The 16,424-nt window shown below is 36.4% G+C and overlaps 1 protein-coding gene across 1 annotated transcript; it reads right to left on the bottom strand.

The window, feature by feature from the left end:
• On the bottom strand, positions 1-12,996 carry LOC135154645 (phosphofurin acidic cluster sorting protein 2-like). The gene is made up of 6 exons (XM_064101459.1): positions 12,928-12,996; positions 7,935-8,006; positions 4,503-4,723; positions 2,083-2,197; positions 1,328-1,666; positions 1-741 (listed from the first exon to the last, which is right to left on the bottom strand). Exons 1-6 carry the CDS (start codon positions 12,994-12,996, stop codon positions 580-582), a joined length of 978 nt encoding a protein of 325 aa, XP_063957529.1. The 3' UTR covers positions 1-579.
• Positions 12,997-16,424: the final 3,428 nt, after the last annotated feature.

The following is a 16,424-nucleotide window of genomic DNA, read 5'->3' as shown; positions in this document are numbered from 1 at the left end:
CTAGTTTTGTGTAATAAGAACGACTCAGTTCTTTCTGAATAATATTCGGTAACATTAGATGAACTGATGACCCCGTACTCTCATGTACAAATATTTTTGTGATGGAACCAATATATCCTGAAATGCGGTTTTATCGTATCCTTTTCACTCAATTTCACAATTATGATGTTGCTTTATTTTAATCACCAACTGTGAAAAAATACCCCAAGATATTTTTAGGAACTAATGATAGTCTTTCAGAAATAGACTTTGTTATCAAACTAATGACATAGTCTATAAGTCAAACTAACTTTCAATATTGTATTGAATACACCAACAAGCAGGAAACCTTTGGATTTTTTGAAAACTTTTTGTAAGCTCTGAAAAAAAAATTGTTTGCCAGACTGTCCAACATCCAGTTTGGGGTCACCATTTTGTCTTTCAATTTTGGGCCCATTTTCAATTCAGATAGGGTACAATGTTAATTACACACACACACAAAAAGTAATCAAACTCCCCTTCAAGCCAAACATACATGGACCGCCCAGACAGGGTAATCAGACATTTTAAAGAAAATTTAGAGTGCACATGAATAAGAAATTATGAAAATAGAATGATTTTGACGATAGAGCTTTGGAATAAATGATGAGAACTTACCTGTCCATGTTTTTCTGAGATGTTAACTAATAAGATCTTCTCTGGAGTTGTTTCATCTGTGAGCCATAACTCTGAGAGCTGTTCCGTGATTGGCAATTTAGGTTTCTGTAAGTTCAAGCAGACAAGGATTACAGAATAAATAGGCAGGGAAAAAGTCTAGCATTTGTTAAGTAAAAACATACACTGGCATATATCAAGCAGATGTATCAGTTATTGAAGTTATTGAAACATATAATTACTGTATAAAATGTCATAAAAATTCAATCTTTTGTACTCTGAATTGTTAAGAAAATTCAATGATTTTCCAGTTTTGTTTTCCACGATCTTATAATCTTATGAGCACTGCAGATGTTTCTCTCCCTAACCATCATATTTTATATCTCATTTTATCCTCAATATTTTAGAAACAGTTTATCCTCAATATCAAAAGTCTAAATTCCACTTCATGGTTATTCTTAGAAATACATAACTACACAAGAGTGATCTATGTAAATTTACAATGCATCATGTGACATTGCATTTCTCATCTCTGAAATTGTCTTTTGATTATGGTCTTTACCACCAACATGATGAGAAAATTGGCCTAAGCCAAGAGTGATTTTGATCACCCCCACCTCACTAATAAGAAGCATACAAATCATGCTACTCTCTATGGAGATTACTCCAAGACTGTGTCGTATCTTACACTTACCCTCTTATCTCCTGTCCCAAGACTGTTGGACCTCTCCGCCGACTTATTCCTCCGGTGCTCCCCGTCCTTCCCACCTCCTCCAACTCTCATCTCTCTCCCTGCGCTGCTGCTCCGCTTGTACCCCACCTCCCTAGCCCCTATCGCCCCAGCTTGGGACCCAACCATGGGTGTGGTGCGGTCTCCGTTGGCTGCAGGGACAGGGTTCTTGTTGGCGTCGGTGGCGCTGTGCGAGCTGCCGTTGCTACCCTGTCTCCGGTGATCGCCCACGATGTGGGTGTTGTCGGCGTCGCCATCGGGGATGGTTAACTCTTCCATACTTGCATCCTTGGAGTAGAAATCCTGCATATAATGGAATGATCACAAGTTCAGATGATGAAAATGGAAATTTAAAATTTTGTTCCTATCTTAAAAACTGTTGCAATACATTGAAATTAAACTCACATTGAGAAGCTGCATTATATATGTTTCTAACTATACAAGGCTACGTACTGATGTCGAGACAGTCATACTCGTACATGTATGATACAAATAAACAAAGAAAGTTGTTTCCAAATGATACAGATAAAGATGTATACAGATACTGTTGATGAAATACATAATGAAGGCTCAGTCTAGGGCTCTGTAGCATAAAAATAGTCAATGGAAACTTTTCCAGCCAATTGGAAAATAAAATGGTAACCATGCCCACAGCAAACAAAAATAAAGGATGTTGGAATGTTAACATATGCAATGGGGCACAGCATTCAGATACCTACCTGCGTGTGTTTGACCGTGTCCTGACTATTGTCCGGTGAGGGCTCAGACTGACCAACATGTTCCATGTCCTCAGCCATAGAGCTTGATGTGGGGATGCCTTGCGAGAAGAATGGTCTGCAAAATCAGGAGAAATGAGATATTATCAATCAAGACATTCTACAAGGGAGGGTTTTCATATCATCACAGGTCATTGAAACTTACTTTGTGAACCACTTATCATTTCGTTTTCTTTTAAACCTCAAAAGATGTAACAATTATAAAGCCAGACAAATTTTTCATGAACCATTTCAGAGGATATGAACAATTTTGAGATAAAACATATTTAAAAGCTATTTTGGAGTGATAATCTATGTGATTGAATTTTGAAACCAGCATAGTACAGTATCTAACAAATTGAAAGAGACTGTTAAAGACTCTGAAATTTTGTGAGACTACAAACATTCTGAATTTCAGTTGCAATATCTTTTCCTTTTCTCTTTTTTCCATCAGATTTCTTGTCTCTTGGGAAATTTTTGTGAAAATGTGATGAAATGAACCCCTCAGCATTTGTACATTACAGAGAACATCACAACACATTTACATTCTAAAGTGGCATCAAACCATACACTGATTTGTGATTAATGAAACAGAAAAATTATGAAAATGATAATGGTAATGATAGTGATAATGTATCTCTGCACTTAAACAGAAATAACCTTAGAGTGACCTTTGACTAAAGGAAGTTGTGTGTCACTTCAAAACTTGAAAGATCAGCTCTTGATCTCAGGTAGAAGACCCACAGTAGTCCAGAGAGGAAGGAAGTCCTTGATCTAGTCAAAATGATCTACTGCACTTCACGGTCAATTGATTGTGCTACTATTTGGGGCTTTCATAGTCACTAGATCACAGAAAATACCTGGCATTTTGAAGCCTAAATGCTATAATTTACATAAAAAATACCTAGCGTTTATAGATTGGGATTTGTTTACCCAGATCATAAAATATTAATTATTTCTGCAGTGTGAAAGTACTTGTAATATTCCCAAAAGAAAATACTTGCATGCTAATTATATGTACGTGACACATAACTTTTGAATGAATTTCTTTGAGGGCACAGGGATTTTTGCAGTGTGAAAGAAAATGATGAGAACTTTGTATATGAGGCAAGAAGAATGCATATCCTTTGTATAGACATGCAGGAGTTTTGTTGCAGGGTTATAACTAAAGGAACTTTGGGTGTGATCACACTAAAAAAAAATATCAGGCAATTTGAGGCAGGCACTTAGTGGCCTGAATGAGTTCTCATAATTTATGGGTATTCTTATGATGATTGAGTGGGTATAAAAGCTCCTAATGATGATATGATAAATTGAAGAGTACACCCAAATAAAGCTGTAGTGCATTGTTCTGAGGATTACATTGACCTTGAAAATGAAGTTCCCTTAGAAGAAAGAAACAATCATCATTTTGAAATTTCTTTGTCCCTCAAAGAATTTTATAGAATATGACTAATTTCTTTGCTTCTAGTTTTCACCAGCATTATTATTCTCTTTTCAAATTCTAGCTAGAAATGCCTATTGTTCTGTAACCATTAGAATGAATGCTGCAGTAAAGATTGTTAAATTAAAATGAAAATACATCAAATGTATTCCCCCATCTATTTCAATATCTAATATCTTCCATATTTTAAATAATGATGGCACTCGAAGGATATGTAGAGATTTTGAATAAGTCTGCAGACCTTGAACAACTAGGTCTGGGGTTCAAACCTAATCATCATGATGGCACTATCATTCTCTGCAAAACACTTGTCTACTCTCCACCAAGGTGTTAATTAGTCTGCAGGCACAGACCCTGATTGGAACTTTGATCAATAAGTGTGCCTCCACGCAAAGACTAGCACATACAAAACTTGCCTGAGTGAGAGAGCCTTCAGTACACAAGGCATGAGTAGGCTGCACATTCAGACCCTTAACTCGAGTGAAGGGTTTGCCCAGCAGACTAGGTGTTAATGGCTACCCAATGTGCTTGAGAGCACTGACCATTACTTTAGTGGTTTGAAACTCGGCTATGAATGGGGTAATGGTGTCTAAACGCTGTGAGGGTCATGAGATGGATACAAGCGTTACAATAGTAGTCACTGTTTTTATCATAATTATATTGAAAATCCTGGCTATAATACTCTTCACGGTGGTTAAGTGTGACCTGAAGCATTGCATGAATAACAGGTACACATACAACTATTTTATTCAACCTCTTATTAAACCTAGTAATGACTAATCATTGATGACTGCAACTACGGCTTTGAATGCAACTTAAAAGTTTAAAAAAAATCATCACTTTGTGAATCAGGCCTTGCTCAAAACCATTTATCAAGTACATGTGCATGTATATTATGACCTCTACAACTTTCTGTGACTTGACACTACCATGAACTCACCTCAGGACGGGTTTCGGCGTTGATTCAATGCTCATCTCATCAGGATCCATATCCGGTCCGCTGTCACTGTAATTGATGAGACTTAGATCATCGTAGAGGAAGTCCTCATCAATTGGTGTCTGATCCTGGTCCTCAAAGGGGAACGGTTCCGTGTCGCTCTCATCGCTTGCGACTTTGAACTTCCGTAGGAGGGCGATGAACTTTTGCTTGAAATTTCTTTGCTGTAAAATCATGACCATTTAGGAAAATCAATGATTTGAGGCCTTATTTGATCAGCTTTCATTCTTCCAATCGGCAGCATTGGTATTTTTCTTTCATTGCTACACTTTTCCTTTAAAGTTTTTGTATCACAAATAAATATGAACACCCCCCCCCAAAATAAAAAAAGTTTATAGAAGTTAGATATTTGCAAATTGCAATGATAGCAGTGATTCAAAACTTACCAAAGCATTTCCAAGAAGTGATATGGATTTTAATGATCATTTTTCTTAAATGTTTAGCATTTAGCAAAAGATACTGAAGTAGTAAAATTGGTACAATGTCTGGATAATTTTCTCTCTTTCTTCTGATGCATTTTGCATGATTATAGGGCTCATCAAAATTTACTGGGCATAACTACAACATGAATTCAGTTTTGTCTTTGTCACAAAATGGGTTTTCATTTACTTTTGTCTCTTGTTGATCAATGTCCAGTCTTGCCTGAAAATGACATACAGTGGGGCCCTGTATCACAAAGTGTAATTGGTAAAATTCAAATTTGCCAATGGAAACCAGCCTTGTCATTTTATGAAATGGAATCACAATGTTGTATCGAAAAACAGAATAAATTTGCATATGTTGTATAAAATCTGTCAGATGTAAAAAGCTGAAAAAGTCCTGACTTTTGATTTTACACACTGTTTTCTGCATTCCCTGAGTTCAAAACATGAAACCCCACTAGTATTCTTTTTCATTGTACAAACCTTTTTAATTTACGAATTGAATTTCAGTGATCAAAGATATACTTTAATTAACTATTTATTGCAGGGAACCCATACTAACAAGCTTTGCTTTCCAGTGGGTTCCCTTTTTTCATTTCTGTATATTATATTTTTTGTGTTTTGCTATACATTGTTACTTTTGTTAAATTTTGGAATGAAAAAGAATAAATGCAATCAATCAATCAAAAAAAAAAAACATATTCATAGTAACACAAAATCAGATTATATATCTCCTTCCTTCCTTCGAAACAATATAAATTACCATTTCATGTCACGCAAAGACATTAATACACACTAATGCTTAAAGAAACAAAACAAGAACTAGCAGACAAAATATATACAGGGAATAAGAAATTAAATCGTCCTGATGAGAAGATTCTTGACAAAAATAAGGTGTCAAAATCCCCTGGAAAAGAAAAACGCGTATCTTATGACAACTTGGGTTTATTTTATACTTTCTCCTAAAAGCATTAAATAAAGAATGGCAAATGACGGACTTTTCTCTATAATGGACATTTCATGTAACACTAATGATGATTTAGTGAATCAACAAAAAACGAAAATTCAATATAGACCTGTGTGATTGCAATGTGATATGTTTTTCTTACACACAACAGCTTTTGGAGATGGAAGGGAAAAAAAAGTATAGAAGTGCCTTGGAAAATAGATTGCTTTCTACCAAACAACCCGTTTCATGTAAGAAACTGGATTGAAATTTCTGCTTCTTTTGTTTCAACATGATTCCCCTCACTCTAAAAGAAGACAAACAAAAACAACTTGATTGAAAAAAAAAGTATTCCAGATGATAACAAAAAAATATAAACTTATACTACAGAGAAAGGGATGGAGTGATAATTATTCCTCCCAGCTACATAATCCAAGGATGCCCTACATGTCATGTTCAGACAGATTTATATGCAAAGAAAGTAGAAACATGAACCATTTTTCATAATTATGTTTCTTCAACAAACTTTCTGGAATAAACTGATTATGAACATTAGTTGTCAACACTGACCCTTGCCAAATTCTACGTTATATTCTACCCTGTACAGTGCAATGTGACCTCATGATAATTAAAGTCAACTTTTGCTGCATGCCCTTTAATGGTAGCATGGCAAGACATCATCAATTATCAAGATTTCCATTGTGCTCTAGCAACTCTTGACAAGATGATTCTGGCAGAATCAATCATATCCTCTCTGACATTGGAGGATGGTGTTTTCTGATCATGATTTATAAAAATTTGCATGAGTGAAACCATCTCTCCATCTTTACACATTCCAAAAACATGATTTGTGGGGAGAGAAATGTTGCTTAAACGCAACCTGCATCGCTTTCAGCATTTTCTTTTAAATTGGAGTGGGAGTTAAGAGCAGAGAGAAGATAATATGATAAAAGAAGCCTTAATTCCTGCATAAATGGGGGTGATATGCAATGCAAGGGGGAGAGACATGCAGCTGCTACAAGTCTATAATATAATCCTACTTTTTTCAATTCTAGAACTTAAGTTTATGTCATGCAATTACCGAACCGCAATTTCAACAAGAAATTTGAGGTTTTGGTAACTTTGTGGTTAATGATAGCTTTCAGGGATCTTCAATTTAGTTTGGATGTTGAGCAACAACAAGATACCATGAATGCAAGTATTATGAAACAGATCCCAGGGGACTATTTCTTAAACGCAGAACCCCACAGACAATTGCAACATGGCAAGTCAAATGTATGTCTCGATCGCATTAAACAAAGTAGATATTTTTTGTTAACATTTATCCACTATTAAGGGCAAAGAATTTGAAATGCAGTCATTGTTTAGAATATTTTATAAAATACTTTGGGATCTCATTTCATCACTTCCTATTTCAGATAGTCCTTAAGTTCATGTATAACTTTACAACAGCTTTATGAAACATCCCCAGAATCTATCTTTTCATGTTAACAAAAGCTTTGATAAGACAGACGATGCCATGACAGACCCCAAATTTTGATATTGTTAGGGCAAGGCCACTTTTTCCTGAAGGCACATTTCCATATTTACAGCACAAACAGGGAAAATATAAAGGGCACCTAAATCTCCAAGACCAATGAGAGGGGTATCACAGCCATTCAACAGGGCGGACGCATCGTGGTCTAGTGGTTTTGACTCTCGCCTTTCAAACAGAGGCTCGTGGGTTTGAATCCTAACCATGACGTGTTTTCCTTCAGCAAGAAATTTGTCCTTACTGTGCTGCACTCGACCCAGGTGAGGTGAATGGGTACCCGGCAGGATTAATTCCTTGTATGCACTGAGCGCCGGTGATGGTAGCTCGAGCTAAAGCCGAGGTAATAATAGCAGCGCTTTGTATCCTCAGGCAAAAGGCGCTTTATAAATACAGCTATTATTATTATTATCCAGGCCATGGTCTTTGATGGTCTTTGATTAATTTAAGCCCTGTAATATATTCTGTATCCTTACCCTAGTAACATTGTGAATCTTGTTCCCTTTCCTCCCTGGCTCATGCTCCTCTTCACCTTCACCAAGAAGATCCTACAGAAAAGAAAGAAAAAAATTGAATCACATTATAATAAATCAAATAACTTAGTTTTAGGTTAAGAGAAAACGGCATGTACAATTAGGAAAAACTTCATATTTTCTGTATAAAAATAACAATTATAATCATAATCATACTTGCTTACACTGCACTTAAATAAAATGCAGCACAAATACTTGTGCTGTAGAAGAGCAGCTTGTACGTGTCCGTGTTTCAAGGAATACATAAATTCCTGCCAGGTACCTATTAACCTCAACTTGGTTGAGTGCAGCACAATATGGATGAATACGTTGCAGAAGGAAATTAATGCCTGGAGTAGGATGTGAACCAAGGACCTTCTGAATGAACAGCAGGACCGTGACACCATGATGCATCCACACGGATTATATCGGTGGTATATATATATTACAAATTCTGGCCCTCAACCTTTCAATAATTCATATTCAGACAAAAGTTTGCCTATAATCCATAGTCATGAACAGGACAGGGCAGACGTTCATAGCCCTTCCACACTCCAAGACTGCTTTAAAGGGCAAGTACACCCCGGCAAAAAAAGAAAAATCAAACAAGCATAATGCTGAAAATTTCATCAGAGAAAGATTTGAAAAAAGTTTCACTTATCCTCACAAAACATATGCAAATTGCAGTTATATGAGAGAGTTGACGATGTCACATGCACACTATTTTTAAAATAATTTTATTACATGCAATATATAATATTTTAATTTTTGGAGATTTGACAAAAAGCATCATTCAAACAGAATAGGTTAAAATAATGACAATTCCACATATATGTTTTCAGGGAGGAATCAAACCTTGTTTCATACTATAACAAGAAAAACGAAACCTTAGAACAAGATAGCTTGTGTGAAAATAGAAAAATCAAATAAACAGATCAATGAAAGTTTGAGAAAAAGTGAATGAATAATAAGAAAGTTATGAGAATTTGAAGTTTAGATCATTATTGTAATGTAGATCCTCCCACTGGCAATGCGACAAAGATGTGTGATATCACATATTAACAACTTTCCCATTGCTTTTGTATATATTTCACTTAAAATGCCTCTTTTATAACATCTATCAGTAGATCATGAATTATTTCTATAGGAGGAAGAATATATTATGGATAAAGAGTTTGTATCATCATAAGAAAGAGCAAAAGAGACTTTTTGGGGGTATTTTATTGTCCATCAAAGGGAAAGTTGTTCACATGTGACATCACGCATATCTGTCGCATTGACAATGAAAGGATCTCCATAGCACTAGTGATTGCAATATTCAAATGCTCATTACTTTCTCATTATTTGTCAAATTTTTCTCAAACTTCCTTTGATCTTATTCTATGATTTTTCTCTTTCCACACAAGCCCACTTGTTCCAAGGGTTTTCAAGACATTTTATATTTCACAAAAGAAATAGTGAGTCAATTACATCATCTATTCCATCATTTGCATACAGACCATGATAATCATATAACTGTGATGTGAAATATAATGAAATTTTGAAATCGTCAACAAACTTTCTTACTTCACATCTGATTTTGATGAAATTTTCAGTGGACTTGTTCTTTAAACATAGATCTATAGTTACATGATGAACAATGCAAAACATTGTACTGCAAAATAGCAATCAACAAGCACATATTTAGGCATTATATATCAAACATTAGATTGATCGTGAACGTAGGTTAACATTCTTTGATGTCACTGCATTATAACCATGATCACGAGAGAGTGCTGCCTCAGAGTGAATTGTATGCTCAATTTATTTTCAAACCAATATGCTCCTTTGTCTATTAGCTTTGTATGCATTCATAATACATCTCAACTATAATGCTTGTCAACTGTGAAATGGTCCTTTGTATTGAAATAAATGACAACTCTTGGATGACATTTTTGAGTGTTTTTAATCAAGTAGAAGAGGCAATTTATGTATTCAACTGTTCTTAATTGGTATTATTGAATACAAAGACATTATATTACTTCCTTGATATTGGACATTCATTTGGAGCTGTAGCTTGATAATTAGTTGAATCAAGAGAAAGAATTCATAATTTGGTTGGACTTTGAAATAAAACTGAACAACTTTAAAAGGTGGAGAGATGTTTATTTTCTCATCACAAATTACAATGCGATGAAAATTTTATAAATTTCTTTGATAATCAAGTTTCGGTATATGTCTCTGAAATTTAGCATTTTTTTAAGAGGAATAAATGAAATGAAAAAGGAAATTGGCAACATAATATTTAATCCAATCATAGTCAATTCAACTAAAAGCCCTTTTAAACTAGAGATGCTCGGCGGGTCACGCAGCCGAGCACATGTATCCCCCGAACCCAACCCGTCATCTGCAATTGCGATATATAGAGCTCACACAGAAATTTGACCCTGCCCACATTTTGCCTATGGGTACCAAATTTGATGACAATAATATGACGTAGCAGCGTGACTCTGCAGAACCTAAAGTATTGTCCAGTATCACCTGTTGGGGATTACAATTATAGAGTTATCTGGATATAATTTCTAAACCTAACCCTAAGACCCCCCATCAAAAATGATAGGCATCTTCGCTTCACTTTCTAATATTGCTTCTGTGTGCCAACTGTTATGACAAACTGGAAAAACAAGCAGAAGTTACAGGTTTTACCAAATTTTCCACAAATATATGGTTACCATGGCAACCAAGTCTCCACTCCAAAATCATTAGGCGGCTTTGCTTTACCATAATGGACCTTCATGACAAATCAGAAGATAATTGGAGAAGAAATGCAGCCAGTGGAGCACTCACAAGGAAATCTCTGCTATTTCCACAAAAACTCTTGTTACCATGGCAACAATGTCTCCGCCCACACCAAAATCAATAGGCGGCTTTGCTTAAGGACGTTCCACAGTTATGTTTCTGCGCATCATGATCTGCGCATATTTTACACTCTGCATGCTGACGTCACAATGGATGAACTGGTGATTTAATCAGCTGTAGGTAATGTGAGCTGATTTTTCTCCTTATCTGCACTAACTGCAGATCTGATGTGTTATTTTATGAAGCTAATAACTGGAATTATTCCATGGACCATTTTTTTTTATTCCTCTACAATTTAAAAATAGTTTCTCTGTAGTGCTGCAAAGTATGATGAATATGACTCCGAGTTTGAATAAATGGAAAAGTGGTTCGGAATTTTTCCTCACATAGGTACTGCTTTTTGGAAAGTTTTCGGGTGTTTTAAGAAGCAAATTTGCTCTAATAATGCCTTTTTTACACACGCTAAAATTTCCTTAACCCCGTACTATAGGTGGGGCTAAATTGCCATTTAGCCCCACCTATACCCTTTTTACACAGGATTTTCTTAGCCCCGGACTATCGCTAACCCCGTACTATCCTTAACCCCGTACTATTTTTTTTTCCTTTTTACACATGCCAAATTGTTATTGCTAACCCCGGATAAGGTATCCTTGCTTTTCACACACGAAACTCGCTAACCCCGGACTAGTGGTTTTTGTCGATCATTCGTAGTACAAGTACTTCACTCGTACCTTTTTACACACGCTACAATTTCCTTAACCCCGTACTATAGGTGGGGCCAAATTGCCATTTAGCCCCACCTATAGTACGGGGTTAAGCTTAGCCCACTTTCGTTTTACACTAGCGATCTTAACCCCGTACTATCGCTCTTAGCACCGCAATTGCTGGGATAACCCTGCTTTTTTGCAGGGCCAAATAATCCCGTACTAAAGGTGGGGTTAGCCCACTTTGCAAAAATGCTGTGTAAAAAGAAAGTGGGCTAAGCTTAACCCCGTACTATAGGTGGGGCTAAATTGCCATTTAGCCCCACCTATAGTACGGGGTTAAGGAAATTTTAGCGTGTGTAAAAAGGGTACTATAGTACGGGGTTAAGCTTAGCCCACTTTCTTTTTACACAGCATTTTTGCAAAGTGGGCTAACCCCACCTTTAGTACGGGATTATTTGGCCCTGCAAAAAAGCAGGGTTATCCCAGCAATTGCGGTGCTAAGAGCGATAGTATGGGGTTAAGATCGCTAGTGTAAAACGAAAGTGGGCTAAGCGCTCCCATTCATGCCCCGCAACAGAGCCGGCCCTGTTGTCCAATCAGAGGTAAGCATAATGGATATTCATGAACAGCGAACACGGTGATTAGGTCTATCGTATAGCCGGTAAACAATTCAGCGTGATTTTGGATATGACCCGAATGACCCCTCAGTGCGCTCGTGAATATTCATGAGCTACCACTAGTCTGGGGTTAGCAAGTTTCATGTGTGAAAAGCAAGCATTCCTTTTCCGGGGTTAGCAATAACAATTTGGCATGTGTGAAAAGGAAAAAAAAATAGTACGGGGTTAAGGATAGTACGGGGTTAGCGATAGTCCGGGGCTAAGAAAATCCTGTGTAAAAGGGTATAAGAGTGCTGATAGTTTGAAAACAAGCACATGAATCCATATTTTTTAATGTTTGCACCTCTTAGGTATACCTTCCTCTACAACTTTGCAAAGTTTGGTGAAAAGGACCTTCATGCCACATTTGACGATGATCGGAGAAGTAATGCAGCTGGTAGAGCGCTCACAAGGACATCTCTGCTATTTCCACAAAACTTGTTACCATGGCAACGATGTCTCCACCTACACTAAAATCAATAGGCAGCTATGCTTTACCATAATGGACCTTCATGCCACATTTGACGATGATCGGAGAAGTAATGCAGCTGGTAGAGCGCTCACAAGGACATCTCCACAAAAAACTCGTTACCATGGCAACGATGGCAATGATGTCTCCGCCCACACCAAAATCAATAGGTGGCTTTGCTTTACCATAATGGACCTTCATGCCACATTTGAAGATGATCAAAAAAGAAATGCAGCTGGTAGAGCGCTCACAAGAACATCTCTGCTATTTCCACAAAAACTCATTACCATGGCAATGATGTCTCCACCTACACTAAAATCAATAGGCAGCTTTGCTTTACCATAATGGACCTTCATGCCACATTTGAAGATGATCGGAGAAGAAATACAGCTGGCAGAGCGCTCACAAGGACATCTCTGCTATTTCCACAAAACTTGTTACCATGGCAACGATGTCTCCACCTACACTAAAATCAATAGGCAGCTATGCTTTACCATAATGGACCTTCATGCCACATTTGAAGATGATCGGAGAAGAAATACAGCTGGCAGAGCGCTCACAAGGACATCTCTGCTATTTCCACAAAACTTGTTACCATGGCAACGATGTCTCCGCCCACACCAAAATCAATAGGTGGCTTTGCTTTACCATAATGGACCTTCATGCCACATTTGAAGATGATCAAAGAAGAAATGCAGCTGGTAGAGCGCTCACAAGAACATCTCTGCTATTTCCACAAAAACTCATTACCATGGCAACGAAGTCTCCGCCCACACGGCCTCACTTTACCATTATGGACCTTCATGCCACATTTGACGATGATTGGAGAAGAAATGCAGCTGGTAGAGCGCTCACAAGGACATCTCTGCTATTTCCACAAAAACTCTTGTTACCATGGAAACGATGTCTCCGCCCACACCAAAATCGATAGGCTTCTTCGCTATACCAGACAAGGCCAAATCCTTAGTATCCTCCGAACTCTGTTCGGGGGATACAATAATATATAAGTACATCCTCTCAAAATGTTGTTTGTTCAGATAGAGACACCAAACTTTATATAACTTATATAGGCCTAAGCAATCTTCTGACTCTCTTTATACTTTTCTCTTGGCCCGCTGCTCTCCAAATTACAATATCATTCTGCTCAATGTCCAAGTAAATAGAAGATGACATGGGTTTGACAGTCCGTATTCACTGCATTAACTTGAGATGATGAAGGGTTTGGATAGGAGGTGATGAAAGACGATGATGGCCATGACACAATTCTTGACATAAAACCCTCATCTGATGAGATCAAGAAACCAGTTTACAAAATACACACTTCACCGTAGTCCCTTTCAGACCAACTTGAAAAAAAAATTGAGAATATTTGGTATATATTGATTTTGGGGTAGATTTTCCAATCAGAGAAAACCAGGGATTTTTTACATTGTGAAAGGAACTCACTCATAATAACCTTGAACCCCCCTCCCTCCTAATTATAGTAGATACTTTTCAAAATTAGGTGGCTTAATCAACAGGCTTTAATACACACATCAGATAAAACTTAAATATCATTCAAGAATATTTGACCCCATCTTTCATAAAAATTTTGATTTAAAAAAAAAAAAGCCAATAGAACATTTATTTAACAAATTTAGTGACTTTATATTATAAGAAAGCTATAGGCCTAAACAAAAATTTTATCCTCCAATTTTCAACCCATTTTGTGGTTGAGAAAGATTTCGTACCAAAACTAAAAGAAAAAATGCAGTGATTTTTATTTTGGTTGGGATCCAAACCAAAATAGATTTTCATGTGAAATTGCAATATACATCCACTTAAATACACTATATACCATATCATTGACACCATAACTGAAATAGTGACCCAAATATTCGGGTATTTACTAAAATATATACACTTGTGCACTACATTTTAGATGCATGTTGGTATCTCTGTAACGATCACCTTTATTTACTTTTGACATTCAAATTACTCTATTATAAACCAATCACTAAGCACTTCAATGTTTGATAATAAATTCTTGCATTATTGACTTTAGAGTAATATATCTTGTGAATATTGTGCTAATGCGCTATTGTGTAATAAAGTAATCTATTTTTTCCTGGCATAGCATCTTTGAAAAGATGATGATCATGATACATCATCTCAAATGGGATTATTTATAAATGCCTGAAAAGTCTGCAGATTCTACTCTGCAACATCGTTGGAATGTCTCCTCTTGTAAAATGCAATCAGGGTCTAATGTTGTTGACCAAGAAAAATACATTCAAAATTGAGATACAATATAGCCCAGGTATTGTAAAGTTACAAGTACAAATAAAAAAAAGATAAGATAGCATTTCAGAATACCTATCATCTCAAGATATTATCTTGGTGCATATATTATTTTATGCACTACTATGGGCAATTCCATAAAATGATAAACTTTTTGTACATCCAACCCCCCGCCCATTTTTCTCGAGATTTTCTTCACTTCATAAACTGACCTAGTCATGGTCCTTTGAGAACATTACAGACTTTCAAAAGAACAAGAAATCAGAGACAGATAATTTCTTGAAGGTTCCACATATAGGGGGTCAAACATACATATTTTATGGAATTGCCTCTATGCAACTTTACGCATACATGTATGTAGCTCTGACATCATGCACACTCAGTGTGCGTAAGATACAAGAAATGATAAAGAGAAAAATTTACATAATCTTCAGAATACAAATTTATGCAAAAGATTATTATCATCATATTCAGAATATGGCCTCGGGGAAAATAAATGCTAAAATCTTCTCCCAACAGACTATTCTATTCTGAGATGCTTTCAAGATGGTGACTTATGTAATTAGTGGAATGGTCAGAGGGAAGTCATGTAGAAAGCACTAATTGACAGAATATCCCGCATGGATTTCAAGCCATCCTGACCTGGGGATGGTTTAGGGGTACGGTCAAGAAAGTGATTTTCAATCATCAATCTGGCCTATAAAGCTGCATTAGTGATGCTCTGCACTGGGTTTGTTGTATTATACATGAGTAATGTAGTTGCCTACATGGTATGGTGGCTTTGGCCTAAGAAGAATTTCTGGTCTGCTTTTGTTTTGTCTATAATATAGAGCAAATAGTTTTATGATATGTCACACTATAGATTTCACAACTTAAGCTTCTAATCTTTCAAAAATCTCCATATTAATTATTATGGAGATTTTGGAAAGATTAGAATAGTGTGACATATCATAAAACTAAGTGCTCGTTGTACAATACAAAAGAAGGAGAGCAGGACCACATAACACTTAATTTTTCCAGACAGATGTGCATTGGCCTTTCATGAATGACTTAACCAGAGCCAAAATTTTCACCTTTTAATTAGCTGGAGGATTTGCCAATTATGGCAGCACTTCACAAAAGATTTCTAATATTGATGCAAAAACTGAAAAAAACCCAACAACTATATGCAAATTACATTGAACTTGTTCTGGTTTGGACAGTTTTTGTCCTATACAACATGGAAGGTAAATTTGAGACCTTGGGCTTATGTGAACAGGCCTCTATGAAGCAATAGTTTCATGGTGGTTTTAAGAAACAAGATCCAGGGTACCTTCACAATTCAAAACAGTAATGCGGTCTAGTGCATGTATCCCTGAAATACAAAATTTATGGGGCATGTCCATCTCATATCATAAAAATTCCCAAAATAGAAGATATCCATTAGAACCCCCTCAGCTAGCTTCCATACATTCAGCACCTTACCAAACTCATGATCAAATACAAGTAGATTATGTGAAGAAAA

Source organism: Lytechinus pictus, chromosome 7, assembly GCF_037042905.1.
Source record: "Lytechinus pictus isolate F3 Inbred chromosome 7, Lp3.0, whole genome shotgun sequence".
Taxonomy (NCBI): Eukaryota; Metazoa; Echinodermata; class Echinoidea; order Temnopleuroida; family Toxopneustidae; genus Lytechinus; species Lytechinus pictus.
This window is presented reverse-complemented; position numbering and strand designations above follow the sequence as displayed.